This window comes from Talpa occidentalis, unplaced genomic scaffold, assembly GCF_014898055.3.
Source record: "Talpa occidentalis isolate TD23 unplaced genomic scaffold, MPIMG_talOcc4v2.1 talOcc4.9, whole genome shotgun sequence".
NCBI lineage: Eukaryota > Metazoa > Chordata > Mammalia > Eulipotyphla > Talpidae > Talpa > Talpa occidentalis.
The window spans coordinates 106,756,677-106,777,993 of record NW_023605305.1 but is presented as its reverse complement, the minus strand read 5'-3'; the positions used below and the strand labels follow the sequence as shown (position 1 = coordinate 106,777,993).

Genomic DNA, 21,317 nt, shown 5'->3' with positions numbered 1-21,317 from the left:
ATCCATATGGGATTGGCCCAGAGCAAGGCCCCAAAGCCTGCCACAAGTCTAAGGCATCTTCCAGTGGGGACCCACAGAAAAGGGTCAGAAACAACCAGACAAGCCCGGAAGGAAAAGAGCAAAATCAACATCAAGATAAAAGCTGCCATTGTCACCTCCCCACGGGTCTCACCCACATCTGTGCCACCCCGTCCACGACCAAAAGACAAGCGCAGTTTCTTCACGTGTCTCTAGGCTCCATGCGCCTCCTCCAGGTTTCCTTCTGGCTCCATCCTGCTTCCTTCCTTCCTCAGTCTCCTCTGCAGCTTCTTCTCTCCCTGCTCAGCTCCACCCTCCCTTGGGTGGGGCAGGGAACCTGGAACTTCCCCCTTTCCTGGGGACCACCCTGTTACACATTAATGGTGTGGGCCTCAGACCTAATTTGGCTCTGGCTTCTGGAGGCAAAGCTCAGCGCCCTACGGTGGCAGCCACTTCCCTAGGCTGGCCGCTTTCAGGAAGCACTAGGGAAGTTGTAGCAACCGCAGTTTGGGTCTTCGTTGAAGCTGGGGCTAAATTTCTTCTGCTGGAACAATCCTGGGAAATGTGAATCATGGAAAACTGCTTGAAAGTATCCTTGGGGATCCTCAAGGCAACTCAGGAGCGGTCATAGGGAGCCAGAAAGACTCCCTAGGAGGCTGGTTTGGAGACGTCCTGGGTTCAGAGAGGGTCCTTGGGTTAACTCTGGGAGAAGTCTCACCACAGCTCCCTTTTCAGTGGCACAAGGTGAGTTTCTCCATGAGACAGAGGTATTAGTTATATCCAAAAGGGTAGGTTTATTTTTAAAAGGGAGAGAATAATGGACACGTGCATAGACACAAGTGGGTAGAAAGAGCTGCCCCTGAAAAGGACACGTTTGCTAAAAGGAGAGGCCTGCATAGTCACAGGCGGGAAGAAGGGCTGCTGCCACCTGCCAGTGCAGAAATTGCACCGATTTAGTCTTCTCTTTGGGAGAGGCTCATTCCTTTGTGGCGTTGTTAACTTTTGTTAACCTAATTACTTCTAGGGTGTGACTAGGTTAATTTGTAAGGACCAGTGATTGTCTACAATGACCACATCCCACGTCTGGTCTGCACCTGGTGATTCTTTATATAGTAGTATCTGATACTCACTATGTAACAGGGTGGTCCCCAGGAAAGGGGGAGGTTCCAGGTTCCCTGCCCCACCCAAGGGAGGGTGGAGCTGAGCAGGAAGAGGAGAAGCGGCAGAAGAGACTGAGGAAGGAAGCAGGATGGAGCCAGGAGACCTGGAGGAGGCGCGTGGAGCCTAGAGACACGTGAAGAAACTGCGCTTGTCTTTTGGTCGTGGACTGGGTGACACAGATGTGGGTGAGACCCGTGGGGAGGTGACCATGGCAGCTTTTATCTTGATGTTGATTTTGCTCTTTTCCTTCCGGGCTTGTCCAGTTGTTTGTGACCCTTTTCTGTGGGTCCCCACTGGAAGATGCTTTAGACTTGTGGCAGGCCTTGGGGCCTTGTTCTGGGCCAATCCCATTTGGATGGACTTTTACCCACAAGGGGATGGGTAACTCTGGATGCTTCATTTAGAAACTAGACTCTTTGCCTTACCTGTATTGTTTCCTAGTTTTATTAAAGTTCCTTCCCATTAAAGTCTCCTATGTTTTGTGTTGATGCGGCGGATGGCAGAACCCATGTAGAATAGGCAGGTTTGCGGGGTTTGGGCTGCCCCTCTCCCTGTCCTATAACAACTATAGCAGTTGGTACCTAAGGATTTTTCATTTCTGTAGCTGGTTTAACGACTATTAATCACTTCTACCCTCACCTCCACCTCCAAGCAATGCCTGAGCCAGGTTCCTGGTCGTGTAGTGCCTCTTTTCCAGCTTTTCTGCTAATCTCCATCAGCTAGAGCCAGGGATCAAAAACTAGCTGCCTACCAACTGCTCTGTTACTTTGGAAAGATCCTTGACTTCCTCATGGTCCTGAGAGTTTGTTTGAGGAGGTCTGGGGCAGAATCTAGGGATCTGTACTTTTTACCAGTCTCACCTGTGATTCTGATACTACAATGCTGGTCTGGGGCTGTTTCCTAGAAGCAGCATTGCCTAGCGTCAAGCATGGACTCTGGTGTCAGTGTGTCTGAGTTAATTCCAACTGCACAATTTACAAGTCATGCACCCTTGGGCACCCTACTCTCAATTTCCCCTTCTGTAAAGAAGGAGATGCAGTAGGACCCATCTCACAGGGTTAACATGAGAATTTAGCATTTAGAATGGAGTCAGTTACACAACAAATGCCATATGTGATATTCATTATTCCAGAGCAATACAAAATTTAGCCACACTTCCAAATTTCAAAACACTGTAAAAATAAAAGTTTTATTTTTAACAAAAAATTGGCAGCAAAATGTGGTCTGAATGAATGGGAAGTCATTTTTTATTCTGTGACTATCCATAAACTTAATTGCAGAAATATGAACACATTTGATTATGGAATGTTACCCCATGCCCCCCAGTAGGTATTATCCATTATACTGTATATTTTTGTATTTTCTAAAAATCTGAAATATTCTCACTTTCAAGACACAGGGTTTCAGATTATGGACCTATTTTTTATTATCCTTTGTTAGCCAGAGATCTTCTGTGAACCAGACAATGTGAGGAAACTTGCCATCTGGTGGTTGCGGTCGAGAACCACGCCACAGATGGGAGGATGAAGGAAAAAGATCCCAGAATCAGACAAGTTTACCTTCTGGTCCTCAATCCAGAACAGGTCTTTTCAGAGGACATTTAAAAAATGTTAAGGGCTACTGTGTAGGCAGAGAAGATGTTTTTTCAGTTTTAAAATTTAATATTCAATTTATTAAAGTAGCAACAAAAACATTCCTTAAACTTTTAGAAGTTCATCTTATAGGTCTTACTATTGTATTTATAGATCTAGTAGATGCTAATCACTTTTAAGGAGACTTTGAATATATGTTATAAACAAACTAACATTTCCAAATGCATTTATACATTCAGTATATTCGATTTCCTTTTTTAAGTATTTCAATTGTCTGGCAAACAATGCAAATGAGATAAAAACAAAACACTATTCTTAAAATTTCCAACATATATATTGCAACTATGTGAATATATTGCAACTTCAAGTTATTACGTCTAAACTGATTACACTACCACACTCTAAATTGAAATCACAAATTATATTACCAACTAATTTTAAGTTGCCTTATCATTTTTATCAGTACTTATTCAAAATGTATATTTCTGGGCCTCCCTGATGGTGCAAGGGGTTAAGACACAGCACTATGAAGCAATCCACAGCTACTGCAGCATGAGTTCGATCCCTGGCCAGGGAGCTACCCACATGGCACAGCAGACCTCTTCTGTCTCACCTGCTGCTCCCCTCAGCAGTGTATTTCAGTCAGTCTGCCTGTTCTGTTCCCCACTCTGTCTCTGATGAATCCTCTCACCCCCCACACTTCTGGCCTGTACTCCAGTTTCTTGTAAGCGATAAATAAGTAAATCTTTAAAAAAAAAAGTATATTGTTACCTTTTGCAGTATATTGATCAGCCCAAATTACATGAACTTCTTCAAACTGCTTGCCTTACTCTAAGAGGAGTGACAAGTTAGTGATGCTCTAGAGAGGCACTATCTGTACGTTTGGAAACTTGGAGATCCCAATTACAAAACCAGTGTCACAGTAAATGAGTCTTGGGTAAGGATGGGAAACAAATGAAACATGACACTCATGATTACCAAAGCTCTTCATGGATCCTTTGCTTTAGGGGGAAAAGTGCACGGGTCAATCCAGTGATGCGGGCATGGTGAGCTGGTGAGGTACACCTGTGGGTTATGGTTACTTTTTCAGTTGCAAAGGGAGGATATTTGCTAGTAGGGAGCTTATTGGTCAGGTCTTCACTCCACTTCCTGCTTTGTCAGTTTTATATTTCCTAATTTCAAAGTGAATCCTGGCCAGGATGCAGGTGGATTTAGCATCTGCTACGTGGACTAGAATATTCTTTGCGTATTTTTCCCTTTCTACTGTCTTCATTCTGTTTCTGATCTCACAGAGAAACCCTCTCTTCTTGCTTCATGGAATACAAATCAAATACCTTCCAACACATTGTTCCCTTGCACCTAATACAATCTCTATGCATGCAGTCAGCAAACTTTTTCTGTAAAGGACCAGATAGTAAATATTCTGGATTTTGTGGGCCATTTTGTTGCAACTACTCAGCTTTGCCACTGTGGCATGAAAGTGGCCATAGATATCACATAAATGAATAAACGTAGGTATGTATAAAACTTCACTTATGGAAACTGAAATTTGAATTTCAAGTAATTTTCATGTTTCACAAAATATTAGGCATGGGTTTAACAAACCATTAAACATGTGAAAACCATTCTTTCTTTGTGAGCTGTACAAAAAGCGCAGAGAGCCAGGTTTGGTTTATGGAGGGCTACAGTTTGATGGCCCTTGTTCTAGTCCAGGGTTGCACAAGCAGTCAGCAGGTTAAGTACTCTATCAATACGTGTTTCAGATTCTTTCAAAATTCACAAATTTCCTGGAATTTCATGCATTCAGAAATCATTTGGCAGGTACACAGAACAAAGGTTTAGGGAGCTTTCTAGAATAGTTATACCACTTTACACCCCCCTCCCCACCTTCCAGTTGAGTCATCCTGGTGTGTATTACTTTTGCTGGGATTTACTGTCAGTGAGCTACTTCGTTTTGTGTAGGCATGTAAAGTATTGTTTTTATTCATTATTTTCCTTTGTTAACCCAGGTTTTATCTTGATTGTTACAGTCTAGTCTAAGATGTTCCTAAATAGAGCAAATACATTTAAAACTTTTTCCCAATCGATTAAACCAAAGTTGGATTTTGTTTTTGGTCTGGGTGTTTTTTGTTTTTTTTTTTAATTTTAAAATAATCAAACTTAGATAAAAGTAGCAAGTATAGGGCCTCCCTGGTGGTGCAACGGCTTGAGTAGCCTCTGCAGCACGAGTTTGGTCCCTGGCCGGCCAGGGAGCAACCCACATGGCAAGGTGAACCTCTCTCTTGGCTCACCCACTGCTCCCCTCAGCAGTGTGTTCCGGTCGGTCTGCCTGTTCTGTTCCCCTCTCTGTCTCTGATGAGTCCTCTCACCCCCGCACCTCTGGCCTGTACCCCAGCTCTTGTATGCATAAATAAATCTTTAAAAAAAAAAGTAGCAAGTATATTACAAATACTTTTTTTTTTAAAAGATTTATTTATTTATACCAGCACTGGGTACAGTCAGAAGCACAGGAGGGTGAGAGAATTCACCAGAGCCAGAGCGGGGAGCAGAGCAGGCAGAAGGACCGAAGTGCACTGCTGAGGGGAGCAGCGGGTGGCAGGAGAGGTCTGCCCACCATGTGGGACCCTCCTCCAGTGTCGGTGGCCGGGGAACAGCCAGGGATCGAACCGGCGCTGCAGAGGCCATGGGCAAATACTTTTTTTCTTGACCCACTTGAGTCATTGACTTGATGACCCATTGCTCCCAAATTTTATTTCCTACAAACAAGGACATTCTACATAACCATGGCTCAGCTGTTACCTTCAGGGAATTAACACCGATGTTGCTACTACCTAGTCCTTGAACTCAAGTTTCATCAACTGTCCCAATAACATTCCTTACAGCAAAGTGATCTAGTTCAGTTCATTTAAATGTGTATTGCCTTGGTTCATGGATCATTCTTTGACTTTGGCCAACTTGGCCCTTTGGAAGTGTATTGGTCACCTTATTTTGTAAAACGTCCTTCATTTTGTATTTGTCTGATGTTTCCCCCACAGTTACATTCACGCTTTGTACCTTTGGCAGGAATATCACAGAAAAGATGTACATTCTCAGTGCAGCCTATCCTATCAAGTGATGGAGGATTTCAATCTTTCCCATTATTTATGTTCACTTGATAAAAGTGACCTGCCGGCCTTCTCTACTTTAAAACTACTCTTTTCCTCATTGTACTTAAGAAACATTATAGGGACTCCTTGGTGGCGCAAGGGGAAGTCTTAGCACTATGACGCTATTGGCAACCACTGCAGCATGAGTTCAATCCCCGGCAAGGGAGATGACCCACACGGCACAGCAGACCTCTCCTGTCTTTCCCACTGCTCCCTCAGGAGAGTATTTCAGTAAATCTGCCTGTTCTGCTCCCCACTCTGTCTCTGGTGAATCCTCTCACCCCCTTAATCTCTGGTCTATACCCCAGTTCTACGAAAAAAAATTGCAGGCTTTAAATGGAACCTCCATTAAGGTAGCAAACTGCACATAAAGCTATTACAGAACAGACTGTTAAAACCAAATTGTACTTACTCTAACACTGTATACTTAATATATCTTTGGTATAGAAAGATAAGAATATCAACTAGAGGAGGAATTCAAACTGCCATTGGAATTCTGCCTAGTTTTTTTCTTGTTGCTGGTGTTGTAAAGTTTGTCTTGGCCTGGAAGTTTTTGAGGCTCTAGTAAGGGGCCGCTTATTTCTTTGTGAACCAGAATGGGACAGAGCTGAGATGCTTTGGATCTAGATTGTTTGAAAGATTTGACTGAATGGCTGAAGTTTGGTTAAAGATTTATTTTATTTATGCATCCAAGTACTCCGGTATAAGCCAGAGGTGTGCAGGAAGGGGTTGAGAAGATTCAGCAGAGACAGAGTGGGGAGCAGAACAGGCAAATCTACTGAAATACACTGCTGAGGGGAGCAACAGGCGAGACAGGAGAGGTCTGCTGCGCCATGTGGGTAGCTCCCTGGCCAGGAATCGAATCCATGCTGCAGTGGCTGCCAATAGTTTCCTTGTGCTCACTTAACCCCTTGTGCCACCAGGGAGGCCCCCATTGTTGGCTAAAGGTTTGTTGAAATACATGGTACAATTATTGGTGACTTCTTACAAGTGGGAGTCCTACTTGGAGATGATTCAGAAATTGGAGGAAGCCCCAAATATTCAAGATGGCTTGAAAAGCTGCAAGGACTTAGGCTGAAACATGTAACCCTCCAATGAAGCTTGATTTCTTTTTAGCCTGATCTACCATATTCGACTGGGGAAGTCCCTGAAGGGAGGTGGGTACACAATTGCTTGTCACTAATTTGACTTTTTGCTGAATAAGTCTCTTGACATTTATGGTCATGTGCAAGTTTGCTTCAGAAGGGGTATGCCCAGCTACATTCTTACAGAATTGTGCACCAAAAAGACCTGTCTTCCAGACCATAATTGCGTTCTTGTTGCAAGCTGTGTAAAGTGTCCATCCAGATGCACATTGCGATGTACCCTCTGAACTGTGCATTCTCTGTGGGCCTTGGTATGTTCCAACTTTATTAGCATTGTCTGTGGGTCTGGCATTTATTAGCATTGTCTATTTGGGCGGATTTATTGACATAGGTCTTTGGTGACCAAGTTACAAGTTAATGTCCTAGTAATTGTAAAAATCTTTTATTTCTTTTAATCTTTAGCCTCTATATGTTTGATAACCATTTTCTGGCTCTGGACTGCTTTAGTAAATACAGTTGATTATCACGCAATGAACCACCTCCATCATGCTGATGTGGCAGAGGTTTCAGGTTGAGTAACTGAGTTTACAGTGGTGCTATCCTGCATCATGTGCAGCCACTATCACTAATTTTTTGTTTTGGGGACATCTACAAACATCTTCTGAGCCGAGAAAAAATGTGAACTGGATCCATGGCTTTCAAAACGAATCACAGGAGATTCTCGAAAAGGGGAACTTCTGCTCAAATCATTTTTTCCAGTGATGATAGTGGTCATGATGGTTGATGTGGTAATGTTTCTCCTCCTCCACCTCTCAGGTGGTCTTTTCCACTTCAGACTGCTGAAGTAGCGCATCTGGTCACACTCCACATTTTAAAAAGATGCATCCTCAGACAGACCCACCTCAAGCAGAAAGTCAACATCAAGGTTACACAATTAAAGGTTGTTCAGATTATCTATGCTGTTCATTTTGGAGGACTCATAGCTCCCAGGCAGGTACTCTCCAATGGGCTTCTAGCCACTTCATCCCACACGGACACGCCATTGGAGCGTTCAAATGAAAAACCAGAGCTGAAATCTTTATGTAGTGAAATCATTATTCCCAAAGTATGTTTTATATATCCACTCCTGTCAGAGAGATCTATCCACTCATTGGATTTACTGAAGGATTCTTCATTTCCCTTGGAGTCTCAAATATATTCTTTGGTGGCACATTTTCATGCCTTTCTTCTCTGAAATTTCCTCTAGTTATTCGAGTTCGGGGGGAGACTTTTATATCCATAAAACAATTGCTGAAGTCTCTTTTAAATCATTTTCAGACAGTGGCTAATACAGAAATATCAGGTATGTAATTTTAGCAATGTGCTTCATGAGGTGGTCATTTTCTGTTCTGTATTTATCACTTTTAATTAGCACATGGTCCTTATCACTAACTCTGTCCTTACCCAAGAGAACAGTGCAGCATCTTCCTCCTCATCAACTGTGATACCATCAACTGGATAGTCCCAGAAAATGAAGTGGGCTAGGTTTTTATAGAGAGGAATGAACCAACCTGTCCTATAACCCAAAGTGGAGGTAATGCCTGGTAAAACCAAATTTGGTAAAACCAAATTCTTTCCACCAGCAGCATTTAGGCCTAAATGATCATTTCCCTTGAGTACTTCTGACTGCCAGGAGTTTCTTGTTGGCACACTTAACCTTCGTGCATCCTAATGGTTCTCATAAGATTTTATAAGAGCTACAGGTGTACTGGAGGAATGTGACCTGGTTATAGAGGAAGGTGGAAGGAATTCTGAATGGGATATAAAAACTTTGTGACCTTGCCATTTTTCCCACAAGATTTACTGTTGTCTAGGGATTGTGCTAAACTTTCTCCAGAGCAGCTTCCAGTGGCACAGGAATTTCCTCTAGGCCTTTGGATGCCACCAGCAATTGGTCACCATAAAATCCATTCAACTGAACCACCTATCACATCCCTGCCCTCACAGGCCTGTGAATCAGCATGGCCCTCATGGTCTGAGGAAACACCAGAGTCCGGAGCCACCTCTGATGGATACACATATGGGAGGGGCCTAAAACTTACACAACTTTGAAGGCACTCTTTAAGGAAAAGAAATTAGATACAGGGTCTTACAAGGAGACTGTGCAAGTATGGAATACTGAGGCTTAAGCAGCAGGTCCACCGAAGGAAGTTAGAGTGAAAGTTCCTAGACCCAATGGTTGGCCACAACAGGTATACAAAACTTACGGTACTAATGAAGACGTCAGCATCTAGCTTGTTCTTCTATGTATGAGGTCCAACAAATTTCTATTAAATACCTCTGACTGAGCCATGACTTGTCTCACCTGAGAAAATAGGTGCTAATCAAGTTCTGTCATTCAGCCAAGGATGACACAAGACTTCCAATAGGTCTTAATCATTTTAATTGACTTTAATGATTATTGCTCATCTGCAAGGATTAATATTGCATTCATTAAAAATCACTCAATACAAAATAAACTTGTTCCTCCACGTTGCTCTCAACACGCTCCCTCTGATGCCAGACATTTTCCCACAGTGTCCTTTGTTACATGGCTTGACAGAGACGGAGCCCTTACCTACTATTCCTATGGACACAGTAATAGATATGGGAGAAGGGGGCAGACCAGAGGGCAGCAGGACCTGAGTCCCTTCCCTCCAGCAGAGCTGACTCGATGCACCACTGTTGGTCAGGTTACCTCATCTAAAGGATCTGGTGTTCTGATTGGCTGGTTAAATGCCCTAGGAGAAAGGGCTTGAACCATTAGCATCTACAGAGAAGAAAGCATGGTCACACTGGCAAGGAGTGGGAAGGGTTTGGGTGGGAAAAAACAGGAGAGGGAAGGGAAAAAAGTTTTGGCAAGAACATTATCCCCTGCTAGGAAGCTGCAGGGTGAAAGTCTTCCTTTGTTTGTATTCTTGTTTTTAATATTTGTCTCTCTGATCAATGGCGATACAAAAATGAAAACTTCTAGTACCTAGCATTAATGCCTGGCTCAACTTTGAAGGATCACAAGCTAGAACAAGTTGAGGACTTGGAATCCCGGATAATTATATACTTAAAGCTCGTGAGCACAAAGCTCATTTGACCATGCAGAAATGCTGGTTAGCAGGGTGCATGGCATGGGAATACAGCTCTCTGATCGCTGAGAGAGCCTCTCAGGGGATTTGTTCAGAGCATGAGCCAGGACATGCTGGTGACTTTCTCTATGCACAAACTACCCTTTAAAATCTTAGTTCAACTTTTTGTGATATGCGCCAATCAAAAATGGTACCACTTCTGTAAAATTAACGTCCTACACGAGTTATACAGAACTAGATTTCCCTCACCCTGGCCCAATATACCCTTCTTCCTCCCATCCACATCTACCTCCCTTTAAATATTTTAGGTTGCAGAAGCACAGCTGACCAGAAATTTGCTCTTAAAGGATAAATCCTAAAGATAGAGCTCAGTGTTTTATACTGAGTAATGGCTCAAGAAATTTGCCTTCAGCAAAAGCTGTATGGGGCGGAGCTGATAGAATTTGCTGTTATGGCCCCAGTTCATTGATGCTATAAACTATGGTCTAGAAACAGAGGGATTTATCAGAGTCCGAGACAAGCACTTCTCTGGCCTCAGCTCTGCGCTCTTAGCTCTGAAGGTTCAAAAGTGAAACTGAGAACAACTAACTACCCAAGCACTTCCTCAGTGTTAATACTAGAAATGTTTCTTAAATATCTTTTTGTACAACAGAAATAAATGCTGGGGACAAAATTCAGTTTAATAGAGTGCAATCTGGTTTAAATCCTGGAAAACAAGAAGATCTTGTGGGAAGAGAGGAAGGGCTGTATACTAAATCCAAGTGGGCCTATTGGATCTTAACAAGCACAACTCACTAGTACACATCTTAGAACCAGATATACCACCTTTACATAGCAAACAGGACTTGGGATGTGGGACATCTAGGGTAAATTAACATGCACCACCTACATCTAACCTACCTGGTTGGTAGGTACCATCCCTGCTCGTCTGAAGAAGTGAAAGAGCACGATTTCAGCAGCTAAGAAATGGGCTCTTTAAGGCAATTTAGACATTGCAGATTGTTCCACATAGAAGGTACCTTAGCATTTCTTGTTAATAAGGTACCTAATTAAGACTAACGTCCCCAGAAATAGTATAGAAAGAATCACCTTTCTGGGCTGGGAGAGTAAAATCCTTCTTTAGTGACTAGGGTGAGGAACCTTGAATCTCAGTTTCATCTAGAGAGCCATGAAGCAAGTTCCTGTGTGGCCTGCAGAACTTGGACAATGAGATGAAAAACAAAACAAGAATGAAATTACAGGAAAACAAATCAAGAGGAAAGGAATAAGAAGAAAATAAAAGTTATCTTAAAAAATATTTCTTTTAGAGTTGCGTGGTTCATGTGGACTGGTCCTTGATAATATGGTCCATTAGTATCTGCAAAGAAAGAGAATGATGGGTGAGCGGTTGCATCCTCAACAAGAGCTCCAGGAGAGGAATGAGAAATGGAACACACTATCCAGGGTGCCTCCTGGCCCAGGCTGGGAATCCCTGCAATGACTCCCCAGGGATCATTCTTCCAGGGCTTCTGACAAGACCGTCTCTGGTTTCACCTCGCATGTTTTTCAACCCTGACTATATATTAAAATAATCTGGTGAGCTTTTACAAATTAAATTGAGACTCACATCCCAGGCCAACTGTATCAGAAATCTCGGGGGGTGAGGTTGAAACACCGAAAGTTTAGAAAACCCAGTCTCTTTACATCTATTATTAGATACATGATTTCTCTGCCTACCTTGTTAGTTTGGAGCAGAGTTCTCATACTCTTCAAAATCAGGTACTTAAGAAATACATGATTTAAGGTATTTATAAACACTTTTTAAGAAAGGTGATTACTTGCTTTAATATTGGGGAAAAGAGTGTTTCATTTGCTTTCTCCCAAGTTACCTGTAATAATTGGGTTTGAATGGCCCATTTTTGTTGAGTCCCAGATATTTCGCTTGGTCATCTGTCAGCTCTGTCAGGTGGGCATCAAATGATGGCAGGTGCAAGCTGGCAACGTACTCATCTAGGAAGAATAAAGTAGCAGGGGAACAGGAAGCATATTTTAAATATGCGTTTTAGGGCATATTTTCATTTGAAACTTTTTAAGAGGACAAGGAATGGAGTAACTCTGAAAGAATACACAACTTGAAATATTTGCTTAACCTAAAAAAAGCCACTTATCAGGGTCACAAGATAGAGTGGACTTGTACCTCCATTCTCCTCTGGTAAAGCTTTTGGTATTAACTCAGCGGCCAACATGCCATGTACTACTGTTCTTCATCTTTCTGCAGCCACTTCCTTATCTGGATTATAGTCAAATCATGAATCAAAGTGGACACCAATAAGCTCAAAAGAGCCTGTGTCATCAACATTTACTTAAGACAAGATCCATTAAGGCTTCAAATCTTAGGACCATGAATTTCTAAGGTCGGCACAAAAATATTACTTTTCTAGAGATAAGGGTCTTTGGATTTACCTTTTTGAATAAGAATTTTTTTACAAAAACATGGCATAAGCTGTAGGGAAAAGAGCAAGTTTTTTTTTAAGCTTTAAGAGGACAGGGATGGTTGACCAATGAGAGGGAAGGTGGGCACCACTGTTCAGAAAGGACAAAGACCTGAGATGATGTGTTAGGTCCCACGAACACAGCATGATCATCACTGAAATGACAGGAGGCTATATTCATATACACACAAAGGATGGATGAGAAAACCTTTGTTTTTGTTTCTCTCACTGTGGTCCAAAGCTTTTCTCAGTTTTAATGTGAACATTACTGAACTTATAAGAGCATCTAGCGCACTATATGCACTTGTACATTAGCTATAATTCCTACCACAATTTGGTAACATATGTAGTATTTTCCTCACTTTATTGACAAAGAAACTGAGGTTCATGGAAATCAGAACTTGTGCTGAGGTCCAACAGGTGCTAAAATAGGAATTAGAACTCTAAATCCAATGCTTTTCATTATTTATTTATTTATTTATTTATTTTTTTGGTGGGACCCTCGCTGGTGGACGGGGATCGAACTGGCGCTGCAGAGGCTGTGGGCAGCCTCACAACCCAGAGCTCAACCGCTGCGCCACCAGGGGAGGCCCGCTTTTCATTTTTAAAAAAAATTATTATTTTGTAGAACTAGGGCACAGGCCAGAAGGATTCATCAGAGACAGAGTGTGGCGCAGAACACATGGATTTTACTGAAATACACTGCCAAGGGGAGCAGTGGGAGAGATAGGAGAGGTCTGCTGTACCATATATGGGTCAGTTCCCTGGCTGGGGATTGAACTTAGGCCATAGAGGTGATAGCGCTGAGACTTAACCCCTACACCACCAGGGAGGCCCTAATGCTTTTCATATTAACTGTAATAAACCATGCAACAATCTGGGAGATCAATACAGGTTTCTACTATTTCTCACTCACCCATTTTCTTAGGAAGCAAGTACACATCTTGTTTGTATCGTCCCTCAGGTGCATTATAGAGCTCTATCAGTGCCAGAGCCTAAGATGGGAAAAGAGGATTCAAAAGCACAAACACTTAGATAGGGGCATAAAAATAAAAGTAGGTTTAACACAAAGATAAAACTAGTAAGTAAATACTAAAGTGATCTACTACTATAGTAACAGCACCAAGGAGTTAGCCTGTAGTAAGTGCCAGCACACATCACAAGAGGACTCACTGTTGCTTTTGTCTTGCTCCTGATAAAAGACACAACTAAGCTGGAATACTACATTCTGAGCCAGCTCAAAAGGACACAAACAGTGATTCTGCCTGGATTGATTACTTGAGAAAGCCTAAGTCTCAACAACTTACATCCTTGAAAAAAAACAGGTTGATAAGAACATAGCAGGACTCATTGTCATTAGAACTCTGACCAGTTCACTCATCTCATTGCAGGGTAACAGGCATTCAGTCACATACCTGTGTTGTAGCTGTGATGGACAAAACAAAAGTGGGAACTGTGGAGCAGCTCAAATTGAGCAGACGCCCCTGCAAGGTAAAAGAGAGTCCTGAGATGAGCCGTGTTATCCATCTGTATGATTCCACTGTCATTCAAGTCAAGCAAAGCCAGGAAAGGAGTTTACACTATCTACGCTAGGAAAAGGAAGAATTACAGTTTTAGACCCAAATTCTAGATTTTAGCTAACTTTGTGCAAGTTCATCTAACAAGACAAAGAATCAGCTGTGGTCAGGAAACAGTATGCTCCTTAGAAGAAAATAGATTTTTTTTTGAGTGACTCTATTTGGGGACCAGACCATTTGATAAATATACCTCCATGCGAAGATAAGAGTTCAGGGAATCACAGGGCGAGTATTTTTTTCCTGCCTTCCCTCCCCCACATAGGTAACTAACTACTCTGCTTGTGCAGCACTGCTGGAGTCCTTCTGAGTGTGTACCTCTGCTAGTAGGACGACACGCTTGCCATCTGGCCAGATGACATGGTCCACCTGAGAACGGACTCGCTCCCATGTCAGCTCCGGAGTGCGGAGGCTGGTCTGAAAGGACGAGAGCACAGTTGGCTGTGGCTATGAGGGGAGGGAAAGGAGGCAGGCCTACCAACAAAGGAGCGAGAGCAGTCTTACCACATCAATTTCTGTGTTGGAGTGGCCCATATTGCAAACAATACAACTGTTTTTCATGCGGTCCAAGTGTTCCCGTGTCACTACATTTTTATTTCCTAAAAATAAAGGAGGGTGGCTGAGGAAGGAGATGCTAGGAAACAAATGTAGTGACTGATTTTCAGTTAGAACATGGCAGAGAGGTTTGCTAGCATTAAAGAGCATGTATACATCATAAGAAAATAAGCGTGCATTTTATAGTAGATCTTTAGGCTCAGTTATTTGTTTTTAAAATGGAGCAGTAGAAAAAGCCATCAGGGAAAAAGGTTCTTTGTTCTGGAAAACATATTAAGGGTCTAATAACTTACTCTAGTTCTAAGATGTTCACACTGAGCACAGGTCTCACCCACTGTGTATGAACGTCAGTCATAAGACTTTCAAGATTTAGCCTCAGAGTTAACATCCCTCACACACCCCAAAGTACTGGTACTTACCTGTGCAAGTTATTACGACATCAACTTGCCGGATGACTTCATTTAGCTTTACCACCCTGAACCCATCCATGCTGGAAGAAAAGGAAGGAAAACTATGATCAAAGCAAGGAGCAGTAAGATAGAAGCTGGTCACAAAATGAGACAACTAAATTCTCTTCTAAAGTGCTACCTCACAAGGATGTAAAGTGACAAGCTGTGCTAAACTATACACACTGGCCTCTTCAGATTCCCCAAGATTTCATCCAAGAAGGAATTGCCAAGAGGCTCTAGGAGTGCCCCAGGTTTACAATGAAGGGAACAGAGCAATCTTAGCCTTCCTCCTTTGAGAGATTTCTGCAAGGAATGGTTAACACAATCAATCATAAACTCTCAGAAACAAAGTACCTGGAATGAATCAATAGTATTGCCGCTCTGTTCTTACCAGGCCTGCAGAGCACAGATGGGGTCAATTTCTGTGATATAGACAATTGCTCCGAGGGCCTTGAGAGCAGCACAGCAGCCCTTTCCCACCTGCGGAGCATAAGAAAGAAGGTAGGCTGTCAGGTGCAGGGTATCGGGGCAGGTAGACAGTTTGGGAAATGGATCTTAACCTCCTCAAGTCACCAATCAACTAGCAAGCCTTTGGAGGAATGACCCAAGCACAGTAGAAACAGATCTAGATTATGCTGTGCCTATTAGTGAGAGAGGTGTTCTACAGACACTTCATACTTCATAGCAAGGGCTGGGGCTTGGGATGAAGAGATCAAGAAAATTAAAATGTTACCACTAGGGAAACAAGATCAAGAAAGAGCAACTACAACCTCTAGTTTTTAACTCTAGAAAAACCTGGTAACTCTCACTGGAGAACACAAGGACAACCAAGCAACTCAGGAACATCTGTGGGTTATTACTGAAGACGATAAAATCTCCCGCACCTATTCCAGAGATATCAACTATAGGCCACTTCCATTTTCACACTTCACTTGAATTAAGTCTCATGAAAGGTTTTTGTTGGAAATGTGGGGGAGGGGGTTGGGGAAGAATGTCAACTTTCTACTTTACAAAACAAAATAATGGAATCTGAAAAATCAATTCATTCACGTGTCCCTATTTGTGAAACTGAATAAAGGTCTTTTGCTATTGCTTTGAGAAATATTATCTTAAAGCACATTTTAAACCCTATATGAGTGATTCCATGCCAACAGCATAACTCCCTTCATTCAACAATCCTAATACGTGTATGAAAAGACAGACACTGAGGTCCAGCTATTTACCTCACCATAGCCACACACCACCACTTGTTTCCCACCAAACATCACATCTGTGGTCCTCTTCAAGCTGTGGAAACAGACAATGGTTCAACTCAAACAAAAATGGTTCAGCTCAGGACCTCCCTGGTGGCATAGCCAGTTGAGTGCAGTGCTGTGAAGCCGTCCGCAGCCTCTGCAGCATGGGTTCGATTCCCAGCCGGCCAGGTAGACAGCCACATGGTGCGGCAGACTTCTGTCTTGCCCGCTGCTCCCCTCAGCAGTGTATTTCAGTCTGTCTGCCTGTTTTGTTCCCCGCTCTGCCTCTGGTGAACCCTCTCACCTTCCCGCGCCTTGGGCCTATACCCCAGTTCTTGTATAAAAATAAATCTTGAAAAAAAAAAAGGTTCAGCTCAAACAAAGTCTCTCTGCACAAATTAAAATTGTGGGGCTCTACTCCACTTCAACCAAAGTTGGTTGGGCTCAGAATAGGATCCCTTTAACAAATTTTTAAAGCCAAAGGAGACCAGAAGACAGGACTGAAGTGATAGCCAACCAACAGTGCAACCCAATCCCAGTTTAACTCCCTGTAAATTTGAATATTTCAACCTACCCATCCAAGATGGATTCTCGACAGCAGTACAAGTTATCAAACTTCTGTTTGGTAACAGAATCATTGACATTCATGGCTGGAACACAGAGCTTCCCAGCTTTGGAGAGCTGATACAGCCTAAAGGGAGAAGCCACAAAAACAAACAAAACAAAAGTTAGCTGGTAAAACGTAGTATGTAGGAAAATCAGCTTCATTCTCTTCAAGTTCCATGCTGCCCTCCCCAATCTTAATTATTTCCCAAGGTTACTAGTAACAAGACTTTCCTTGTCCTCCCTCCTCACTTGTTTTTGTTTTCTTTTCCCTCTAGGCACCCTTCCCCTGCTTTTTTGCGGAAGGAAAAAAAAACCTTTTAACTGAAGAAATTTTTCTTCTCTTCCATAAAGGAGATATATTTAGACCAGCATTTTCTTTATCTTTTAAAAACCTGTTCCTAATTCTGATAAACAAAGATTATCAATGACTGATATAGTTCCCTGTGTCTGTGTGTTGCTGTACATGCACCATGTGACCCAACCGAGAAACACTCTTTCAGATCTCTTTTAGGTATTCCATCAAGACAAGTATTTTAACCCAGTTTTACTTTCTGTAGTGTGTATACTGTACAATTTTACAATAGGACTTTTTCATATTTAAAATATAAAATTGTAATACAATGTTGATTATAGTTTTTAAAGATATACTCACTCCCTACCTCCCAACACTGGTTGAGAATCACTCAGTAGAATAAATGGGAGAGAAAAAAAATGTATAAACTAGAACCTGAAATGACTTCTTTAGGGTCTCCTTGATTTTTCAAAAGTGAAAACTCAAAAGTTTTTTTCTAATGAAGACATTCCCATTTGTTTACTACAAGCCTGAAACAGAGCCCTAGAGCCTAACAGAAACCAGAAGAATTTGCTGAGGCAAGGACACAAGGGGCAGCTACTCCAGAATCTGTTACCTGTGAACACCAGTCACGCTCTCTTCCACAATGCCTCGGATCTTCTTAAACACGTTTGGATACTTCTTATAAACCCAGTGGGTTAAGTCTCCCCCATCATCCAGGATCTATAGAACAGCCAGAAGACTTCTATGGGCATTCAGGCTGCTAGAGCTGGGGGGAACTTTGAACCCACTTCTGTACTATTAAGAGAGCCCTGTATATTTTAGAAGAGCTCCTTAGAGCTCAGACAGTGGAAACACAGTCAAATTTGTTGGTGTTAAATGGTTAAGCGGATCCCTAAATTTGTTCTAAGCTATAGTGAAGAGTACTGGCTAATCACATTCATTTTTAGTCTAGAGTCTTGAAATATGTAGCTCCTTTGAATGCAAAAGGAGAGCTGGGGCAAAAAGAAACCAGACTCCTACTCCAAAGAGGTACCATATCATTTCCTTCTATTTCATTCTTCTGTGTTTTAGACATATGTTCAGTTAGTTCTGCCCATCCCCCTCCTTTCCATTCAGTACTCAGAACCATTCTGAATATGCATCAAGCTAAACACTTTGGTAACAAAGTCAGTGCATAAGACCAAACATCCAAAACACATTTAGGGAACCATGCTTTGAGGGAGAAAAGGAACAAATCTTTCGTCAAAAGTGAAGGTAGAATAAATATGCATTATTACCATGTTGGCCTGCCACCCATCCATGTTCACACAACGATCAATACACCACCAGAAGTCATCTTCTGACTCGCCTTTCCAAGCAAACACTGCAACTCCTATAGAAATGGAAACAAATCAGCAGATTCCTGCTTTGGGGAGTGTGTTGTATAACAGTATCACTTTCTGAGATACATGTGAAGAGAAAAAGGCTACCGAAACTATTCAAGAAAGGAAACAATTTACAAAGGGTAAAAGTTAAGAAGTTATTGCAGAAATTGTCAAGACTTTATGGGGTCTTTGTTTTAATTTAAAAGTATTTTGGACCTTTAAAATGCTATTCTCTTTGGCCAATTTTATATTTGGGACTCAATCCTAAAGAGATGAATGAAATGGGAATCTAAACAAAGTTGTTCACTGGAACATTATTCATGTTAGCAAGCATCTTGAGAAAACCTAAATGTTCAACATACGAAAAATAGTGAAGTAAAGCCACACAGCAACTTAGTATTATACAGGATGCTGTCAAAGTTTTCAGTGTCATGAGAACTATTGAAAATATTATATATATTAAGGTTACAAATTGCATACATACTGAAATTTAGTTAATCTCTATAAAGAATGAAAAGAGGAAAAATAAGTCAAATATTCTCTCTGTGTAGCCGTATTATAGATTTTTTTCTGGAGCCTCCTAATTTTCTGCAGAAAAGAGTAAATAAGAAAAACAAGTGTTACAAAGTACTTTCTAAAGACCCTACAAAGATAGGAGATCCTTAAGAAACTTCACAGTGATAGTCTTCTGAATATTTTAACAATAAAAATTATTTAATGTTTAACCGAACTCATGAGTAATCCATACTATTTTCAGTATTTCAATACTGAACACCAAATTAATGAAGTATCAAAATAGAAGGCACTTTTTGCTTGTGTTCGCTCCAAAGTGACAAGATTTGTTGAAAGGAGATCAACTGAGCTCATACTTACATAACTCATAGAGTTTAGTATTCTCTCTTGGTGATTTAACATCAGAATTGGGCATTTTCCCATTTTATTAGGTTCTTTTCAAAGACAAATTTCAATGACTATGTAATATTCCCTTATGGATACAAACCTTAATTTTATTATCCATTTCCTCCTATTGATATATTTTTACTATGCTCCAAGTTTTACAGGCCCTAGACATCTATGTCACTGTAATAACAATTTTGACACAAAAATTTATATTTAGATAACCATATTGAGGCAAAGTCAAAGAGCTTTGGTGAAAAAGCTGAACCTACCAGCCTCAGCCAGAGCTGCAGCCACTTCATTCTGGGTGGAGTAGATGTTGCACGCAGACCAGCGGCACTGAGCCCCCAGGGCACACAGAGTCTCAATCAATACCTATGTAGATGTACAGGAACAGGTTGAGAAAGTGGAGGGTCAAACAGGAATGGCAAATAAGAACAATATACATCAGGTGCTACACTGGAAAGTTACAAATCTAGCTAGGTAGCAGACTGGTATCCGAGAGATATGTTACTAAAGTCTTAACATTTTTATTACATTTTTATTACAAATCTAATTTCCTTAAGTTGGGTTTATTAAAAGGCTTATCTACACCTATAAAAACAAAGTAGAAAACACCATTATTGTCCCACCCAATTAAGTTAGCATTAGGAGGTTGGCTAAGACAGGGAAAAGAAAGCAAGTTAAAGAAAAGTTTCTTTCCTCCTCTCATCAAAAGTTCCTCTGTTTTATCCCAAAAAACTCACCGCTGTCTGGGCTGTGATGTGTGTACAGCCCACTATTTTAGCACCAGCCAAGGGCTTCTCCCCCTGAGCACGTTTCCTGAGTGAAATCAGAGCAGACATGTCTGTGAAAGAACAGAGGATTTGAGCTAGGTGTGCACTAGCAATGTCACCTCCCGCCCCAGGAACATACAGGGCTGGTCAGGATCTGTTCAAATACAGTGAGATGAGGTAGAAAATCTCTAAGTCTATTACCATGATTACTGTCAGCTTCAACAGAACATCAGTGGGGAGTTGTCATCCAAAATAGCAGAGAATTTCTCTCTTCCTCTATTTCAGTTGTGTATAGAGGACTGAATAGTGAATGAATTCAGTTTTCAAAACAGATCAAAGTCCAGGGTAAGTTTCATTTGGGAGGAGAGGAAGTAGTTATGGCTAATCAGCTCCCAGACATAATCATCAGACCAGGAAGAAGACTTTACCCTCAGCAGAAGCGAACGGTTTCTGTTTTTGCATGCTGCCTTAACCCAACTCTGTCAGTCTGTCTGGTGTCTGCACTCCCCTCCAGAATTGAACACGCCTTCAACATGAAAGCAACAAGAGAGCAGACATCTTACCCGGAGTGGGGAGGTGGAAAAACCAAGACTGTCTGGTTGCCAGTCACTTTTATTTATTTCCAGCAGAGGGTGCTCAGCAACAAAGACCAAACAAGACCCTATGTCATGACATCCTTAGCTAAAACCTCACATTTGCTGCCTTTGGGAAATCTGGGCCTCCGAGATTGGTAACTACAGTAGGATCCCACAGAACCAACCACCATGCAGTGCTTCAGAACATGCTGACGCTGCATGTGGATGTCTGAAGATGGTGGCACCAGGAAGGAAAACAGAAACTACACTGTGTAATTAGCACATGCTGAGAACAGGAAGTAGGGAGAACAAGAACAAGATCCTGAAGCTTAAGCTCCACACAGATCGATCTGTTTAAACAAAGCACTAGGGGACTGAATTTTCCCAGGAGACTTTCAAGTTCGCATCCAAGCCTTATTT

At 41.8% G+C, this 21,317-nt stretch overlaps 1 protein-coding gene across 1 annotated transcript in view; it reads right to left on the bottom strand.

Moving 5' to 3' along the window:
* Positions 1 to 10,745: 10,745 nt before the first annotated feature.
* AHCYL1 (adenosylhomocysteinase like 1) overlaps positions 10,746 to 21,317 on the bottom strand; it is a 34,227-nt gene continuing 23,655 nt past the window's right edge. Inside the window, exons 4-17 of the mRNA XM_037500554.1 lie at positions 20,293 to 20,393; positions 19,819 to 19,921; positions 18,563 to 18,657; positions 17,899 to 18,005; positions 16,959 to 17,075; positions 16,373 to 16,436; positions 15,541 to 15,629; positions 15,120 to 15,190; positions 14,650 to 14,744; positions 14,464 to 14,562; positions 13,987 to 14,055; positions 13,488 to 13,566; positions 11,969 to 12,089; positions 10,746 to 11,457 (exon numbers count right to left, since the gene is read on the bottom strand). Of these exons, the coding sequence (XP_037356451.1) occupies positions 11,451 to 11,457; positions 11,969 to 12,089; positions 13,488 to 13,566; positions 13,987 to 14,055; positions 14,464 to 14,562; positions 14,650 to 14,744; positions 15,120 to 15,190; positions 15,541 to 15,629; positions 16,373 to 16,436; positions 16,959 to 17,075; positions 17,899 to 18,005; positions 18,563 to 18,657; positions 19,819 to 19,921; positions 20,293 to 20,393 (1,217 nt within the window). The 3' untranslated portion in view covers positions 10,746 to 11,450. The remainder of the gene's footprint in view (positions 11,458 to 11,968; positions 12,090 to 13,487; positions 13,567 to 13,986; positions 14,056 to 14,463; positions 14,563 to 14,649; positions 14,745 to 15,119; positions 15,191 to 15,540; positions 15,630 to 16,372; positions 16,437 to 16,958; positions 17,076 to 17,898; positions 18,006 to 18,562; positions 18,658 to 19,818; positions 19,922 to 20,292; positions 20,394 to 21,317) is intronic.